At 39.6% G+C, this 18,013-nt stretch overlaps 1 protein-coding gene across 1 annotated transcript in view; it reads right to left on the bottom strand.

Moving 5' to 3' along the window:
• Window positions 1-12,425: 12,425 nt before the first annotated feature.
• The window catches only part of LOC129722568 (protein Smaug-like), a 31,569-nt gene continuing 25,981 nt past the window's right edge, over window positions 12,426-18,013 (bottom strand). The window contains exon 6 of the mRNA XM_055676142.1: window positions 12,426-15,330. Coding sequence (XP_055532117.1) covers window positions 14,499-15,330 — 832 coding nt within the window. The 3' untranslated portion in view covers window positions 12,426-14,498. The remainder of the gene's footprint in view (window positions 15,331-18,013) is intronic.

Genomic DNA, 18,013 nt, shown 5'->3' with positions numbered 1-18,013 from the left:
AACTCAAAGTCGAAAGAACAGCACTCGAAAGACGGATGGTTTGTTTGCGCAAACTATCTTGCAGCATCATTAATCAATAACACTAGCCGAAAGTATGGGAAGAGAACAAACAGAAATCATACCTTAGAGACGCAGCTTCTTTCTTAGAAGCGGCATGACCTGGCTAGCAGGTTCAGAAAGACATGAGCCTGACTGCTGGCCACAGTTCAAACAACTTCTGTTTGTTGATTTAAACTTACCGCCGCCTTTCGGTACGGAAAATGGGTGTACCGAAACAAAGCATTATCCTGCAAGTGCAGGTTCCGTCCGCAAAGCCGCAATATAAGTTATAATTAATGGTCCAATTGCTCAGCCTTAAAATTGTTGTCTAAAAATCCTCGCTGCATTCTGCGCCCGTTTTATTGGCCAATTTATTTTTTCCCCCAAAAGTGCCTAACTTTCACAAGTGTACCTTGGAATCTATGTATCCCTCGGATGCGCCGGCACTCGTAAGAGAAATTGGCTTCCCCTCCCAGCTATGGTTTACAATTAACCTAAAGTTATTACCGAAGCAACACACCTTTTCCGTTCAAATTTATCAATTTTCATGGTGCAGAAAAAATACGACCCCACATTGCCGTGCAACTGAACCAACGCAAAAAGTGTTGGATGTTGAAAATATCTCCTTTTTACTGTCGGATAACTTGAATCGGTTCCTTCGACAAACATGGGTTAATCCTAATTTTGGAATTTTGAACGGTTTTAAATCTCTTTGTTCTTTCGTCGAATGCAATTAAAGCGGAGAGCGGTTTCCGCTGTAAACCTGGTCGCTGTGCTAATTGGCAAAGCCCAACGGCGATCTCTGGAGTGTGAAAAAAAATCATTGTTTCGAAGTTTTGCCCGCTGGGCTCCAGTAATGGGTGAAAACGCATATAAAATTAACCTAAATAGGTACTGACGAGCTGTCCGTGCAGAGAAACTTGAGCGATTGTTGAAATCTAAAAAAGAGCTGTTTCCGGAATGCTGAAAACCGCGGATGTAGCATTTTGCAATGGTTAGTGGTAATTGTTTGAAATTTTTATGTTAGAGAACCTGGGAATAAATGGTAACATCATTATTAAATATTAACGTTTTCGACCTGCAGAAAACATGTGAAAAGTCTCATAGAAAGCTTATAGAACAATCATCAAAAAAATTAAGCTGCTCCATTCACAATAACAAGCTGTTGGTTTGCTGAAATCAACCCACTTTATTGAAAAAAAAAAATTCTTGTACAATGCAAAACTGAGAGCGTTCTTCAAACAAAACCGACAAAAGTTACAGAAAATGTCCTTCAGCCTTCAAGCATCGGGTTCTTCAGCAAACCTGTTTCGGTTTGCCATCCGCCGAGTGTCCTAGCATACCGGATATCGGGTCGTTAATTGATTTACGACTTGATCCGCAACCGATGTTGAACCAAAGGCATTGGAAAATAAATAGCTTCCTTTCATTTTCTAAAGAGTCCTTCCGAAGTGTCGCTTTCAACTGTCCCGAGAGGGCACGCTTAGTGTGGATTATATCTTTCTCGTTCGTTACAGCGCTATGTGGAGAAATTTGAAAGAACAAATAATTGAATGTCAGGCAGCATCTCGTATTTCAGCGATCGGTTACATTGTCCAGCCATTGAGAGAACTTGAAAGAAGGTAAATTTTCACTTCCTCCCGTGTACATTTTTTTTTCATCAGATAAATGACGATTTTTTCTCTATTATTTATTATCTAATGAACCGGACAGCGCAAATAATTACCCTCAAAGCTGATTTTAGAAACGCAACGAGAATAAAGCCCGAGTGTGTTTTTCAAGTAATTGATTAATGAACCGCATATCCCATGTTCAGTTGAGTGCATAAAAAAAACTTTCCTTCGCATGGGGATAGCAGCCCTAATTAAAATGAAGATGGTAATAATATTTTTATAGTACGAAATCCAATCCGCCCTTGCAAGTAACCACAAAAATTCAAAATAAACCCTCAAAGTCCAATTTTACTCACTGATGGACTATAAATATTTGTGTATATTACTTTCGCTTTTTATTGCCGTAAAATAAAACTAAAGCCATAGGAACGTCTTTTGCACCAGTAAGGCCATCGCAACAAATTGGTGCAGCGGAATTTGGGCTCAATTACCGGTGTCTCGCGCGCGATGCCAAAAAATTGCAAATGATCCATGCAAGTCGCACGCAAAGTAAATTAGAGATAAATATTTGAACAACATAAAATCTACTTCGAGCGATTTCTTGTCATCGTTGTCGTCATTGTTTCCACGTTGATAGCCGTGAGATGGAATATGTTCTGGTATTGACGCCGAGAGGTGCAATAATCTTCGTAAAACCGTTTCATTTTAATACATATTCAGGGCTAGCACTTTTGTCGATTGCTCTTAAATGGTTCAACTACCCTAGCATATCGACTATGGTTATGTTGATGAATAAACAGAATTTTTAGATTCAATGAGAAAAAATTTAATAAGCATCAATTTATTTGCTCAAACTACATCGTTTGAGCAAATAAAAATTTTCAATACAAAACCCGAAAGTGTTGCGTATATTTCAGCTAGGAAATTTGTTGGCCAGTACCTCATAATAATGTAATCATTTATTTCTGGCCCTAGCCGTAGTTTCACGTTCGACCTCTATGATTTGACAGGAAATATCGAGAATCACTATAAGATGGCATCCTGTTACGGTTCTCCTTGGTTCAGTTTAGCCTTTACGAATAGACTTGAATTATTGAGAACTGGAGCAGAGGGTCCAAAGCCCCCGTAAAGGAGGATGGTTGCAACAGCTCTTAACCATGGCTGTTGCGTGAAATACAATGGTTAAAACCCCTAGGCTAAGGTGTTATGCGACCCGTGCCGATGGATGACGTGGTGGTGGGGGGGTTTAACAAATACTCAGCTTCTAACGAAGCCTGTGGAGCACTAGGGCACCCTTCACAGTAATTAGCCCTTACTGCATCACGCGTGTCACTGATGCAGCGGACTCTTCTTTACCCAGCGACTCGTGAGAATTTTATAGATAACATCAATTCACAAAATTCGGCCACCGGCAGCCTTTCTTTGCCTGAACCCATGGACTTATCGGAGCGCAGTCCCATAAAAATAAACGCACCGGGCAGAACGGAGGAGATGGAGCGAACTCTCCCGGCAGAACTCAGTTTTTCTGTTTTGGGTGCCCGTACATTGCGGAGTCGAGGGTAATGAACAAGCTGACTACCTAGCAAGACAGGGATCAGCTCAGCGGTTTATTGGCCCCGAGCCATTTCTGGGTACGTCCAATTCCGCTATCAAAAGCGAACTACTAACTTGGGAAAGGCTAGAAATAGCATCCCAATGGCAACAGGTACAGAGTTGTAGACAAGCTAAAAAGTTAATCTATTCGAACCCCGGAGCCGCCAGAATGTTACTTAGTCTAAATCATAATGAACTACGGATAATCACGGGACTCCTTACCGGACACTGTCCCGCTTTTTATCATTTAAAGAAAATCGGTGTAGTGTTGAACGACACCTGCCGATTCTGCAAATTTTGCTTCTTCTGCTTCTTCTAGATATAACTTCTTAGGAAGCTACTTTTTAACTCCATACCAATTATGGAGCTCTAATCCCAAGCAGGTCATTAGTTTCATCAACTATGTTGTTCCTAATTGGGGTACAGGTTTACAACAAACAGTTCTACTCCATCAATGAGTACGAGCACTCCGTAACCTGTGCACAGCAATCGGGGCCAGCCACAAAAGACAATCAGCAAGACTGTCGCAGAGGCATTTCAGGACCCAGTGCCCTTTAGGCATAAAGGATAGAAAAAAATAGTATTTTTTCTAATAACCGGTGAACCAGTGTATCATCCTAGGCAGTAGTGAAGCCAGGGTTTTTGACGAGAAATGTGAGTTTTGAGAATTTTGACAGAGAGACAATTCGGAAGACTAACTTAAGGGGTAATGTCCACCAAATGCTCAAAAAACAAGGCTTTTTTCATGAATTTTTCTAAAGGGCATTTGAGATGTAAAGTATATAAATAATATATCATTGGATTGAGCAACTCTTGTAGAACAGAAAAAAAATTATTGCTACTTTTTTTACAAAATGGCGGTTGTGCAGCGATTGCCGCAAACCGCTTTTATTAAAAGTTCTTCCGCGGCGAGCAGTAGAAGTCGTGCCCAACTCCCCCTATAATCGAAATAAAAATTTTTTCATTATCTACATGAGTATCGGTAGTGAGGTACACATGATTATATTTTTAGAGTTTTTCTTCTCAAAATGGCAACGGTTTTGGAAAAAAATTGCTTTTCGACAAAAAAAATCGACTTTAATTGTTTATAACTTTTGTTGTTGTTAATCAATCGCTAAAATCGTGTGTACTTCACTAGATAATCTAATGAAGAAGCTACAGTTAAAATTTCAAGTCAATCGGATGTAAACCTTTTCAGTTCTACTGCTCGTCGATTTTGAAAACATGGTTATGAGAAAAACGCGTTTAAAGTGCCAAAATGCTATAAATCTCTACCATCGCAATGATAAAGCCCTTTATATTTTTTTACCTTCAGTCAGCTATTCCTGGGCTTTATTTTCCTCTTCTTCCTTTTTTCTATCTGATGTAATGTAATGCTCAGCAACTTCGACGCGGTTGGCGTCCGATCCCGCGCAAAACTCAAACTTATCACTCATGTTTAAGTACTTTTGAGTATAACTCACATATCTATACTTCAAATATGAAACCAGAGTTGCCAATAAAATTTTGAAAAAAGCAGAAAAAAATGATTTTGAGAGAGCTTTTCTGTTATGGGGACTGAATACAGTGTCAGTTTTGAATACAACAACTTAAGAGATAAACTTAGCACATACATCGCCTCAAAAAAACGATCATTTCAAATTTCCAATCGAATAACAGTCATCGCGCGATAACTCCGTCTGGGGCGCTATCCTGCAATCTCATACATATTTTGTAGTTCCCAATTTGACACGTGCACGTACGCTAGCGCTGATGTCGGACTGTGTGGTTTTAGCATTCTTTAAGCCAATAAAAAAAATGACAAGAAAAAAATTTTTTGGTGGATATTACCCCTTGAATCAACGTTCATATGTAGAAAAATAACGTGGGTTGCATGCCACGATCGCAAGGTTGACGTAGAACTACATAAGGTTGTTTGTTGCATTACTTGTACTGAATATGCTGAAAATTTTGTGCAAAAGAGGAGTTGAAGCGCTACCGAATTTTAGTTTGCACATACATCACTGAACAGGAATGAATCAAACACTATAAACAAGTTTCAACAGTCAAAGTGCATGCAGATTAAAATAACATTTTACTTTAAATCCCAGCGCAAAACGAGAAAATATTGAATCTTAAATAATTTGTTTGTTGTCCTTATAAGGACTGTTGTTGTTCAATTTCATATCAGATATAATGTTGATCGCATCTGTGTGCTACCCCGACAGAGAAGATAAAGACACACTTGAAAGCTGTTTTCACACTGAAAATTTGACGGCCGATTGTGTGTTGTCAAAATACGGCAACTTTTCATTAGAGTAAGTGCCGGCTAATGTACCTACTACTGATACTGCTCGCTACTGCACAAAGGCAGCTTTTACTAGAGGAAGTGCCACTGCTCCAGCTGGCCACAATATCGCTGCTGATACCACTGCTGCTGCTGATGCTGGTAAGTAAGGTTTGTTGTAACCGCTGTCTAGAACTAATATGAGCAGTTTCGGCTGAAACAGGCTCTTATATAGGCCAAATAGTACAATCCGACTTACTAGGTCTATAGTTCTGTCGACCTTGCCAGGGAAAGCAATCATATAACGGCCAATCAGATCAATCGAAATTTGCGTCTCAACAAGGATTGACCATTTCAATAATATAGTTGCTTGTCATATTAGGCTTGACAATTTTTAAGGTTTTATTATGCGATAACCAAATTTTTATGCAGATGATAAAAACTGCTCGGGCGTTTTGCTTTTTACTGAAGGAAAAGATAATTCAGTACGTTCTGAAACATGGAGATGAAGTGAAATTTATAACTGTTCCAACATTTAAAGGTGTAAATTAATTTAGGAGAAAATATTACCTCTTCAATTAGGTATTTATTTAATCCTGAAAAGGACAGTTTGCTGTTTAACTGATTATCGGATAAGACGCGATATCACTGACAGTGCGAATAAGGTATTCCTTGTGAGATAACACAGTGAAAAGCTGTTACACTCAAAACTAGACGGCTCTTGTTTTTCGAACGCCAGCTTTCCAGAACGTTGGTGTGTTGTCAAAATGCTGCCATTGGTATCTGCCGCACTGCTGCTTGGGGGGACTGGTGTTGTCGCTGTCTAGAACTAATATGAGCGGTTTCAGCTGAAACAGGCTCTTATATAGGCCAAATGGCACATTTCAAATTACTAGGTCTATAATTCTGTCGACCGTACTTGGGAAGCAATCATATAACGACCAATCAGAGGTCGAATTTTGCGTTTTGACAAGGCTTGACAATTTTCAATAGTACAATAGTTCTAATAATTAAAGCATAATTTTCTGCATTTGCGAGGAATCTTAGAAGATTTTCCAATTTGTTACTGCTAGAACGAAGGAAATCCATCGAAAACTAACCGATTTATTAGCATTCGAAATTCGACATATTTTTCACTTTTTCCGGTTTTAGATTTCCATTTTACATCCCCATGTGGCCGAGTATGTAGCCGAACTTCCTGAAAGACGTAGCTCTACGTCAGAAATGTTCCTTGAAAGAGTTCCAGTTGGTTTTCATTGGATTCCTAAAAGGTTCTTCTCTAAGAGGAGTACCTTCGATGTCAAATCTGATCTGGTAGATCTAAGTCGTTGGGATTCCCACCGCAATGGAAACCAAATGGGGTCCTAAAGTTTTAAACGATTTTCTGATTTTTATATATTAGCTGGAAGAGTGTAATTTTTTGAGCAAAACGTGATTTTAAAAAAATGTTTATCATTTTCCTTTGATTTTCAAATGAAGGATAAAAATCTGCTCGAAATGCCTAAAATGACAGTTCTCTCATATACCGTACATGGGCGAAACGTCAACTTAGACCTTTCGAGCAGTTTTTTTATTATTCATTTAAAAATCGAAGGAAAACGATAAACGTTTTTTAAAAATCACGTTTTGCTCAGAAAACGCGGCCTTTTCGAATGATATATAAGATCCGGTATAGCTTTAGGACCCTATTGGATGAATTTGGTAATGGGAACAAAATTGATGCTTCTGTTGAACAGAATTGCAATCCTAGGATTTGACTGTTGGCTGCAGTAGATCAACTTACCGTTTGGGTTGGCTAAGCCAATAATCCTGGTGTCGTACGCTTATGGTTCTTGGATCAGCGCGACAGATAGCTGATCTTTGGTGGGCCTCCGACAAAAAACACTAGATGCGCCCTTTGCATGATTAAGATTCATTTGAACGCAGCGTATGCTGCTCACGTACACTCATAGAGTTAAGCATTTCGGCAATTGCATTTGCCTATAAAAGCAATGAATTTTCAATATAGAATAAATAATTATTGTTTAGCATTCCGAAGCGACTGGTCTACTCCAGTTCGGCTCACCGGATTAGCTTGAAGGACAAAAGGGTCTTGTCAATGCGAACGGTTTTGACTTTCGTCAACTCCGTGACCGCTAAATGAGAAACCTCCCGTCGTAGTTCTCCCAAAAATCCGCCGATCGTTCTTAAATAGTACAGTGCATCGTTTTAAATAGTAATTGCAATAACATCGTTTTTAAATAGTACAATAGTGCTTGTAAATAATACACGCTATTAGGTTAGCAGACTGTTGGTCTAGCTCCACCATCAGTTCTAGTTTCTTAAGTGACATTGCGATGACATACTAGGCAGTCTGATGAGTACCTGAAAAATGAAACTCGACGTTTTTTTGGCCAAAGTCGGATTTATTTTTCAACATATTCTCCTTTTAGGTCGATACAGCGAGTACGCTTACCGGTGAGCCATCTCTCCAGGTTAGGGAACAAATAATAGTCGCTGGGGGCCAGTTCTAATGAATACGGTGGCTGAGGAACCAATTCGAAGCCGATCTCATGCAATTTTGCTTGTGCAAAAATAAACAAAGCCTTGGTGCTACATTCCGATTCGGAGCTCGACCTTCTGTTTATTCATACACAGCCTTTGCAGCCAACGGTTTAGTGTACAGGACAATTGCGGGGCTAGCGCTACGATACCTACGACTACTGGCTTGCTAGGCCAGCATCGTACCTCGAGACTAGCTGGGAGGGTTTGCTTGTGCAACTAAGCATGAATGAACACGCGCATTGTCGTGATGATAAAATGGTTTTATTTTCTTCAAATGCGTTCTTTTTTCCGCGATTTTGATTTTCAATCGGTTCAATAATGATGAATAGTATGCTCCGATTAAGGTTTTACCTGTTTTTAAGATAATCCACGAATATTATGTCTTGTGCATCACAAAATACGGAGGCCATAACCTTTCCGGCCCATTGTTGCGTTTTTAGACTTTTCGGAGCACTTTGGCCCGGTAAAACCCACTGTTTTGCCTGTTGCGTTGACTCAGGAGAGAAGTAAAGGATCCAGGTTTCATCCATGGTTATGAATCGGCGTAAAAACTCTGTCGGCTTACGGGAACATTATGCCAAATTCTGCTGGAAAGTCGTCATACGACCAAATTCGTTTTTGGTTCACTGTGAGCAAACGCGGTACCCATCGCGCACAGAGCTTCTTCATGCTCAGAACTGAATGCACAATATTGCCCACGCGTTGCAATGACATGCCTACAGCATAAGCTACCTCACAATTTCAATTTGGGATCATTTAACAGCATATCATGGATTTTGACGTAGGACTACGTCTAACCGCACTATATCGAGATACATTCTGCGGAAAACTAAAACCAAGGTGTAACGTTGGAATGAAAGATTTCAAACGGTGATATTGATGTAACCACATGATGGATCATAGTAATCAATATGCCATTGGAATGATAAAATGATGGACAATTTTGTGATTCTTCGTATATCATGGTTACTTGATTGTTAAATAGTGAAAATTGATGAAAAGTTTCAAGGTCGTATTTTCACGAACAATGTACCAATCACATGCGAGCACGCCTGGCACAGACTTCATGAGTGGATACCAACTGCCTGCTATGACAACCTCTACATCAGTGGCAAAAAAAAATTTGACAGAATCTCCCCGTCCCAACAGGTCAACTAATATTTGCTTCTATGAACCTAGACTACTTTGATGTCTTGAAAGTGAAGCTTTTTCGGAATGTTCGTAACAACCTCCTTTATCAGACAATTAAACGATCTGCTGTGAGAATGTTATTAAAACTGATGTCTTGAAGGAAAACACGCTGGCACAGGCAACAGTACTGCACCGAGCCATGTATGAGAAGACGGTCGCTCGTCGTCAGTGCAGTAGCACTCGATTGCCATTTGTGTGCAGTCAAGCCAAGTGGAAACAATGTAGCTGCTGTCGACGTACAGTGGTGCGTGTTCGTAGTGTGCGCTGTGCGGCCGGGGATAAAATAATTCTGTACGCAAGAGTATATCACGATGTTGGATGTTGCATCCAGTATGTGATTACAACTGAACGGATTTTGACCACCAATGCTCTGATCGAACGACGAAGGTTGCCAAAGCTTGTGATACAATAATTGGCATATTATTGAATAGTAGATTAGTAAAAAGTTCAGTTGAAATTCACTTTTTCTAGTTCAGTTTTGCAGATGTTTCCTCATCGTTTTAAAGTGGTTATTGTATTACTACCCCTGAACAGATATCAAACACCGATGTCTTAATCGACAAGTAGAATATTGCGAAAGATTGTAATAGTATAATAATTAAAATATCTTTTCAACAAAAGTTGGGTTAAAAATCGAGTAGATGGCATTTGAACTGCAACCGTAGTGATTTTCATGTCCATGTTTAATAACTTCTTTCAAATTCCTAAAATTTAAAGTTGCATTGGGTTGCTGTCTTTTAGAATTTTACACTCTGGTTTTTCTCAGATAAATTCGAATGGCCAATAGGCTATTTAAAAGACAATAGAAAACCAATATGCTTCGTTAAGATTTTTAAACAGATAGTCCAGATAGCTCGTTTAAGCTGTACTGATGGTTATATTTTTCCAAATAAATAAATTTAATTAAATATGACAATCCTAGTTGCATTACCCGGTTGTGGTATAGAGAAAAACCAAGTTATATACATCTTGACGTTAGGTTTTAAACATTCATATTCATATTTTTCAATTACAAAAGTATTACATCAGCATCTGCAAGAAACTATTTAGATACTAAAAATATAAACACAACCTTTCATTGCCGGACTTGTAATTGAACAACATTATGCAAACATCAGTTGGAGAGGTAAATGTTGTTTATCAAACCGAGCTAGGTTTATTTTTGAAGTAAACCGATGACTTTCAAATATGGCATTTTGTTGTTTGTTTTTTTTTCTTATTGGTATCTTAAAACTGATTTTTTTTTTGGTTCTGCTTAATGAATAAACGTTTCAATTGGCCTAAAATGAAAAAAAAAAAAGAATGTTAACATGTTCATAAATTTCAATGTCAATTTCAAAATTTTTGTAAATCTAGATTTTCCACTTAAAATTGCAACTCTTTATCGTTACTTTTCCAACTAACTTGTAAATACAGGATTATTTTATGTGACATCTTTGCTAAACAGTTGTAAGAAACTGACAATGATGCTGCTTTGGAATCGGTGAGTGAGCTATCTTTCACAAGCGCAATTGAAGATGAAAGGAAATTTACTTCCTACTCAATCGTTCTTAATTAAGACCTATAAAGAAAATTGCCTTTTCGCGTGTTGAAGAAAATTGACTGCATTAGTATGAAAGGTATTCATTAATGTTAAAAACAGTATTTTTTTTTTCTTCTCAAATAGAGGTCTGCAAATGAATAATCAGCATTTTCTCAGTTGTCAAAATCGAACCATGTTAAAAATAAACGCTTTTCTTTTTATGACTTTCTGGTGGCATACGACCCTAACAATATGTGGCCACCAATGAACTAGTTTTAGAATTGTAAATCGTAAAAGGCTTGATGGATTTAGGCTCAAAATCTGGAAGTATCCGGAACGCAAAGGGGACAGGTCCGCATGAAGCCTTTAGCGACCTAGACACTTGATATGACCCTTCCGAGTAATTGGAGGTATAGCACGGTACTAAGTACTGCTTTGATCATGTCTATTTTATTACCGGAACTTGTTCCGGTCATATCTCCAGAACCGTCTTACTGGTTCCGGTATTCCGTTTCGGCAACATAATGGACAAAATGCCTTTCTTTTGGTGGTTGTTGAGCTTGAATTGGTTAAAAGCAAAACAAGAAAACTATAAATTATGATTAAACATAACCGCTCGTTTTTGGCTTATGTGTGCCAAAGTCGAACCGTACCAAAATTGAACCGTGCCGAACAGAGTCTTAATTCTCAAAATGAAATATAAAACTATCGTAGTCCTACGTCAAACATGCGGTCGTGTCTTGGATACCACCCTCGTATTTTTTTAAGTTTTCTGGTGTAGTGACCTCCGTCCAGATCGTTCGTGTAGTGGCGTCCAGATCGTTCAGCATTAACTGTGCTCGTACGGCCACAACGAAACTCGGTGAGCCCGAAACTTATCGACGGTGCAGAATCTGGGTAATACTTATCCAACTTAGCCTTGGTCTCAGATATCGTTTGTGTCGTTATCTATAAACTGATTGCGGTTGATTCCTGGTCCGCAATGCAGTCCAGAACGGCGTCACGAACAGTTTTCGACGTAGAACTAGGAAGTTCGGCTACATAAGGTTGTAAATTGAATATCTAAAAACGGAAAAGTGAAAAATATGTCCAATTTTAAATGCTAATAAGTCGGTTAGTTTTTCTTCGTTCTTGCCGCAATTTATTGGAAAATCATCTATGCATCCGTTCAAAAGCAGAAAATTGTAATCTGATTATTCGAACTATTATATTATTGATGATTATCAAGCTTTGTTGAAACATAGATTTCAACCTCGAACGTTTGCTTGATGCTTGCTTTCTCTAGCACGGTCGACATAATTATATGCCTAGTAAACCCGGAATGCACTCTTTGGGTTATATAAGAACCTGTTTCCGCTCAAACCAATCAGTTTACTAGTTGATGGCCATTAGGAAGATCCTAGCTAAACAGCAACGGGTAGCAGCAGAAGCAGTTTGTTTCAACACTTGCATTGCTGCATTCGGGAGTGATCGCGAATTTTTGAATGATTTTCAAGGGTTGTTACTTCCAAAAAAGATCAACACAATCTGAAGGCGAAGGTATGAAGCAATCCAGCTGATTGAAGCCACAAACAAACTTCCATACCTCAATGGTTCATACATTTTGTCAAGTGTATTTCGGAATAGAGTAAGTAATAAGTAATCAACACTGTTTGCTCGGTTCAAAAATAAATCTTTTCCATTACTAGATTTGTTTTATTCCTTTGCTCGCAATGAAAACTCCACTACATAAAACTTGTTGGTATTTTCCTTTCTCGCCCGGATTTTCCTTTCCTGCGCACAAACCAGTATTCTAGTGAAACTGATGATTACACTACTAACTGCAGACGGTTGATTTCTACCATCAGCGAGCGTACGTTCATATATTTCGTTTAACCACTGTTATACTATTGGTTACTGCTGGTTGCAACCGTTGCATTTTCCTTATTTTTCCATCTACGGAGATTTGCTTGTTTGGCGCACGGAGTTTCTACAGTTACCGAATCGCTAGGTGCATCGCACTACGTTTGCATTTTTTTTTCGCAAAAAGCGTCAAGGAAATAGAACAGAAGTAAAATATGGGTATTCAATGTATGTTTGTTTCCTTCTTTGCTTTTTTTTATTAAATATTTAACAACGCCATTTTAATTACCTTCACTCTATCTTCTAGCGATGACATGCTGCGTGTTTGATTGATCCACAATTAAACAACTAAACGTTTTTCAGGTCGTGTGGCAGGGTATCGTTCCAAATTGGAGTTTACTTTAGTGTCTCTGGATGCAATTATACAGATTTTTGTTTCCACCGAAACTGAAAAGTCTGCTTTTTATACACAGTATGCAGAAATGTTGACGGCAGGGTAAATAAACAACCAAGAAAACATACTTCTTCGAAATTTATGGATTTCCTTTAACCATCAAAAGTTTGCGTCATAGATTTTCTTTTGTTATTTAACAATTAAACTGACACATCTATAAGATATAAGATTAGTACAAGTGCGAACAGGTTTTATAATTTTGTGTGTACTCCTAGACTTTCTCGCTTAAATAAATAATAGCTTTTGTTTTGTTCATATATCGTGGTGAGCAAAAAGAGTTACCACGTTATTTCATACATCCAAAATAGTACGCATGATTTCTGGGGGAACAAAATCACAATCACATTTCTGTTTCGTTTCGTTATTTCGTAGTTATGGAATTTTCTGACTGTAGTTGACTTTTTGCTTCGAATTTAAACATTTCGCAATATTCCATAACGAATGATTATTTGTTTGATTCGAAGTTCCCTTAACCTTTAATTTTTCTTCTTCTCCGGACTCTTGAGTTTTCAATTCCAATGCTGCATTGATAAATAGTACGCATGGGGCAAATTTTCTAGATGTCAAACTACACCAAAAGCAAAAAAAAATGTAACACCAAGTTTCCGTCGAAACATTGCCTGCTGTTTCACAGCCCGGATTGGTTGCAACAATTTCTAATTTTCGATACTTTGGAGAAAGCTCAAGAGCCCACTCTTTGCACACATCTAGTTTGATAATAATTCGGTAATTATGTTTTATTTCATGCGTCTACAATAAAGTACGTGTATAAATAGTAAAATTTCTTGAAATTTAGATGCGCAAAAAAATAAAATAATAACAAAAATACTACCACTTTCAAATACCCGCTTTTGTGGAAAGTTTTCCCTGCACTCACTACCGTTCTAGCTTTCTCTCTCTCTATCACTCGGCATTTAGTCCATTTTTTACAAAATTAATTCCATTTGCTGCTGCCTTGGTCTAGCTAGAGTCAAAAGCTAAAACAAACGAAAACTATCAAAGTTTGTTCCAACGAGAAATTGCAACCACATGTTTGCTTTTTTTTTTCATTATTTTTGAAAGTGTTTAATAGATACATAGATATTCGAAATAGATTTTTCTTTGTCTGTTTTATAAGAATTATTTTCTTTCTTGTTTTGTGAAGCTTAATAATTTCAAGAGCGTCAAAAATTGAAAAACTATCGCTTTAGCTGTCGTTGATATGCGCACACAGATCTGACCCCTTTTCGCAAAACCTTCAGCAATACTTTCCTCACCGGGAGTGAAGATTGCGTTGTTTCTTTTTTTTTTTGTTATTTTGTTAATCTAGCGTTGGGGTCGACACAGCGCATATTGTCCCGAGCGATTGCGCTAAACTAAACAACATTCTAACAATTGCTGTTACAACTATGACCACTAAATAAAGTGCTATTTACTACCTCAACCTGCCGTAATTTAGTTGATCGCCTGTTCGGTCATTTGCAAGCAGAGGAACTCCAGCCGAGTGTTGATATCCCCGATACTGTTATTCTGGCTTTTGCTACTGAGCAAATCGGCCGGCGACACCGAGCTCGGCTTCTGTTGGTCTTTGATTCCGGCTGATTCAACTGGTTGACTTGATTTGATGTTTGTGTTCGAAGCAGATGGACCACCCATCGAAGTTAAGTAAATCGAGGGTAGAATCGGCGATTGCTGCTGCTGTTGATTCTGCAGCTGCTGCAGAAACTGTTGCTGATGCTGGTGGCCGGAGATATTGTTCAACGAATGCCGGTGGTACATGAAGTTGCCATGAGTAACGTGCGTTTGCTGTGGAAGTGGTTGCAACTGCGGTTGCTGTTGATGCTGTTGTTGTTGCCCCGGCGGGGGATGCGGCTGGGAATGATGCTTAATATTACCACCGGAAGCGCCGGCACCGGTGCCACTGCCGCCACCACTGCTACTGGACAAGTTGGAAGCAAAGTTCGGATAGGACGAACTTTTGTTGTAGTTGTTGTTATGACCGGTACCAACGTTGGCCCCGTGACTACCGTGGCCGGCTCCGCCAGCAGCGTAGTACTGATGTGGAATTGCTTGAAGATGACTGTGGGACGAAGACGTGTTTGCTTGTTGTTGCTGTTGTTGCTGCGGAGGTGCTTGAGTTTGCTGTTGCTGCTGTTGTTGTTGTTGTTGCTGCTGCTGCTGCTGCATCGGCGAGGTGAAGTATTGCAACGAACTCTTGCGATGAGGTGTCTTCTGGTGCAGCAGCTCGTTAGAGTTGTTCGGTTTATGCTTGTTCACTACGGTCCACCTGTAGGAGAAAATCGAAAAGGGTTATATAGTTTATTTATTTGTTCTATTCACCAACAGACAACTGTAAATGTAACTCAAAGCTAACAATAAAAATTTCTTTAGAGTGTCAATACATATAACACGACACGGGAATACAAGAATATTACTTTTAAACTAGTCAGATCTTAAAAAAATAAACGATATCGCCGACGAAAAGGCATTCGAGATAAAGTAAAATCAAACAGAGCGGATACTCTGTGAAATAGTCTTTGGAGACCGAGTATTGCGCCAAAAATGCTGTAGTTAGCTCGTTCAGAAAGTAATCGTAGCATCGAATAATTTGGTAGGGCAGGATGTTGCACGTTAAAATTCACTTGCTCCAAGGGAGCGTCCTTGCAAAAGGTCTGTGGTAAATAATAAAAATAATGCATGACCAACGGGAGAGCAACTTGGCGCAGGTAAAACTCGGTCTTTCGGAAGAAAAAGCGCCAGCATGAAGATCAAGATCGTGAGGCGATGGAAGAACTGTACGAATGACACACGAAAGTTCTACAAGAAGCTGAACAGTTTCCGCAAAGGCTACGTACAACAAGCCGGGGACCTTCTCAGGAACAAGTTTGAGTTGATTGAAAGGTACTACGACGAGAACCTTAACGACGATGTAGCAGAGGACGACGAGGAAGTGGCAGCGCATCGCCTACAGGAGGTTAAGAGGAGATCGACCGGCTGAGAAACAAGAAAGCAGCTGGAACTGACCAACTCCCCAGCGAGCTATTGAAACACGGCAGCGAAGCACTGGCTAAGACTGGGTTGTTGCCTAGATTCGGAAGGAGGAGGTACCGTGTGCCCCATCTACAAGTTGAATTGCTGCAACTACCGTGCAATCACGCTCCTCAGCGCCGCCTACAAGATACACTAAAGTCGCTTTTTACGCGGGGGATACGTGCCGCGTAAAAAAAACCGCGTAAATTCCGGAATCCGCGTAAAAAGAAACCCGCGTAAAAAAAACCGCGTAAAAAGCGACCTTAGTGTACTCTTTTTTATACTAGGCGTGATTTATGGCTGTCCACGCTACCACGGACCAAATATTCGCGATGCGGCAGGTCCTACAAAAATGCCGTGGCAAATTATGCACGATTACGGTTTCTCGGATAAACTGACACGTTTCGTCAAGGCGACGATGGGTCGGGTGATGTGAATAGGTTGAGTCCCTTCGAATCTCGAAGAGCATTACGGCAAGGTAATGGACTATCGTGCTTTTTATTTCATACCGCTTTGGTAGGTGTCATACAAAGGGCGGGTTTCGACACGAGTGCCACGATAATCAAGAGATCCGTTCAGATTGTTGGTTTTGCCAAAAATATCGACGTCGTAGCACGGACCCTTAAGAAGATAACGGAGACATATATCAGTCTGGAGGCTGAAGCCGGACAAATTGGACCGGCCATAATCATAGAAACGTTCGACTTCGGCTGCCTACGAATGGAAGTGTTTGTCCAGTTGGATTCCATGTTCAAAATTTCCCATTTTTTCAGTTCTATTCTAAGGGAAGAAGCGGGGAGCTCCGTAGCCGCAAGGTTGCAGAGTCCGCTTTGGTAAGCTAGTGTTCGTGGGTTCGAATCTTAATAGAATCAGGCCGTCTGGTTGTCAAAAGGACTTTAGCATTGGTTTATTCTCAGATTCCCCATCACGTACCCTTACTTCAATCTAAATTCTACAGTACCCCTGTTGACTCTCCTTCTAACAAAAGTAAGTCCCTATTATAATAAAACTGGTGTGAGTAACGTATGAAATTTCTCTGCGGGGAATTGTAATTAGGCGATATTTTCAGGATGGACAGAGGCTCGGTATCGTAGAGTAGTAAGCTTGAAACGGAAAGGTAAAAATCTTACACACGAGCACGGATATGAATGATAACCGTATCATTTACTTCAATAGTGATACTGCCAATAATATGAAGTGCAAAGTACAGAAAAACACCTGGGCAATATCGCAATAGAACTAAGCTCTGGGCGCAGTGATGAGTCCACACAGAAGAAAGGGAAGAAGCGAATAGAACACAGAAATGTTCTGGCTCTACAAGCTGATGAGACGATCCAACTCTTGCCAGTTCATCGACTCTTTCGTTTCCATCGATGCCACAGTGACCAGGAACCGAACATAAATTTACTTAGATATTACAACCCAATGTTTCCCAAACAAGTTGCGATATGTATGTCGCAGACTTCAAAGCCTTTAAAGCTGCTTGACTGTCGGACATAATGCAAATGTTTGAGCGTCTGTATTTCCTGCGTAGGCATATAACAAAACATTCTAGTATTGCTTGGAAGACAGTTGGCCATGTGATGTGGGACAATTCCACTGAAATAAATAGGTCTACCCCAGGGTCAGTTATCTCTGCTTTTACTCGATTGTTCATGTTCGAACCATCTGTGTAGAAAATAATTGATTCTAGACGGGGAAAGGGACCACCGCGTTCCCAGACATCGCGCTCAGATTCAAGTATTCGGAGTCGTTTTTCTCCATCCAGTCTTCGTTGTTGACTACTAGAGGGTTTATACGAATAGTCCACACCAGTCCACATAAGCACTGATGATGGTTGTACGCAGCAACTGAAATAAGTATCTGTACGGACTAGTAATATTTTCAATATTAACTTCTCAAATTTAGTAGAGTTTAATGGAAACATATAATTCTTTTTT

This window comes from Wyeomyia smithii, chromosome 2 (assembly GCF_029784165.1).
Source record: "Wyeomyia smithii strain HCP4-BCI-WySm-NY-G18 chromosome 2, ASM2978416v1, whole genome shotgun sequence".
Taxonomy (NCBI): domain Eukaryota; kingdom Metazoa; phylum Arthropoda; class Insecta; order Diptera; family Culicidae; genus Wyeomyia; species Wyeomyia smithii.
The sequence above is the reverse complement of the archived record's forward strand: the minus strand, read 5'-3'. Positions and strand labels throughout refer to the sequence as shown.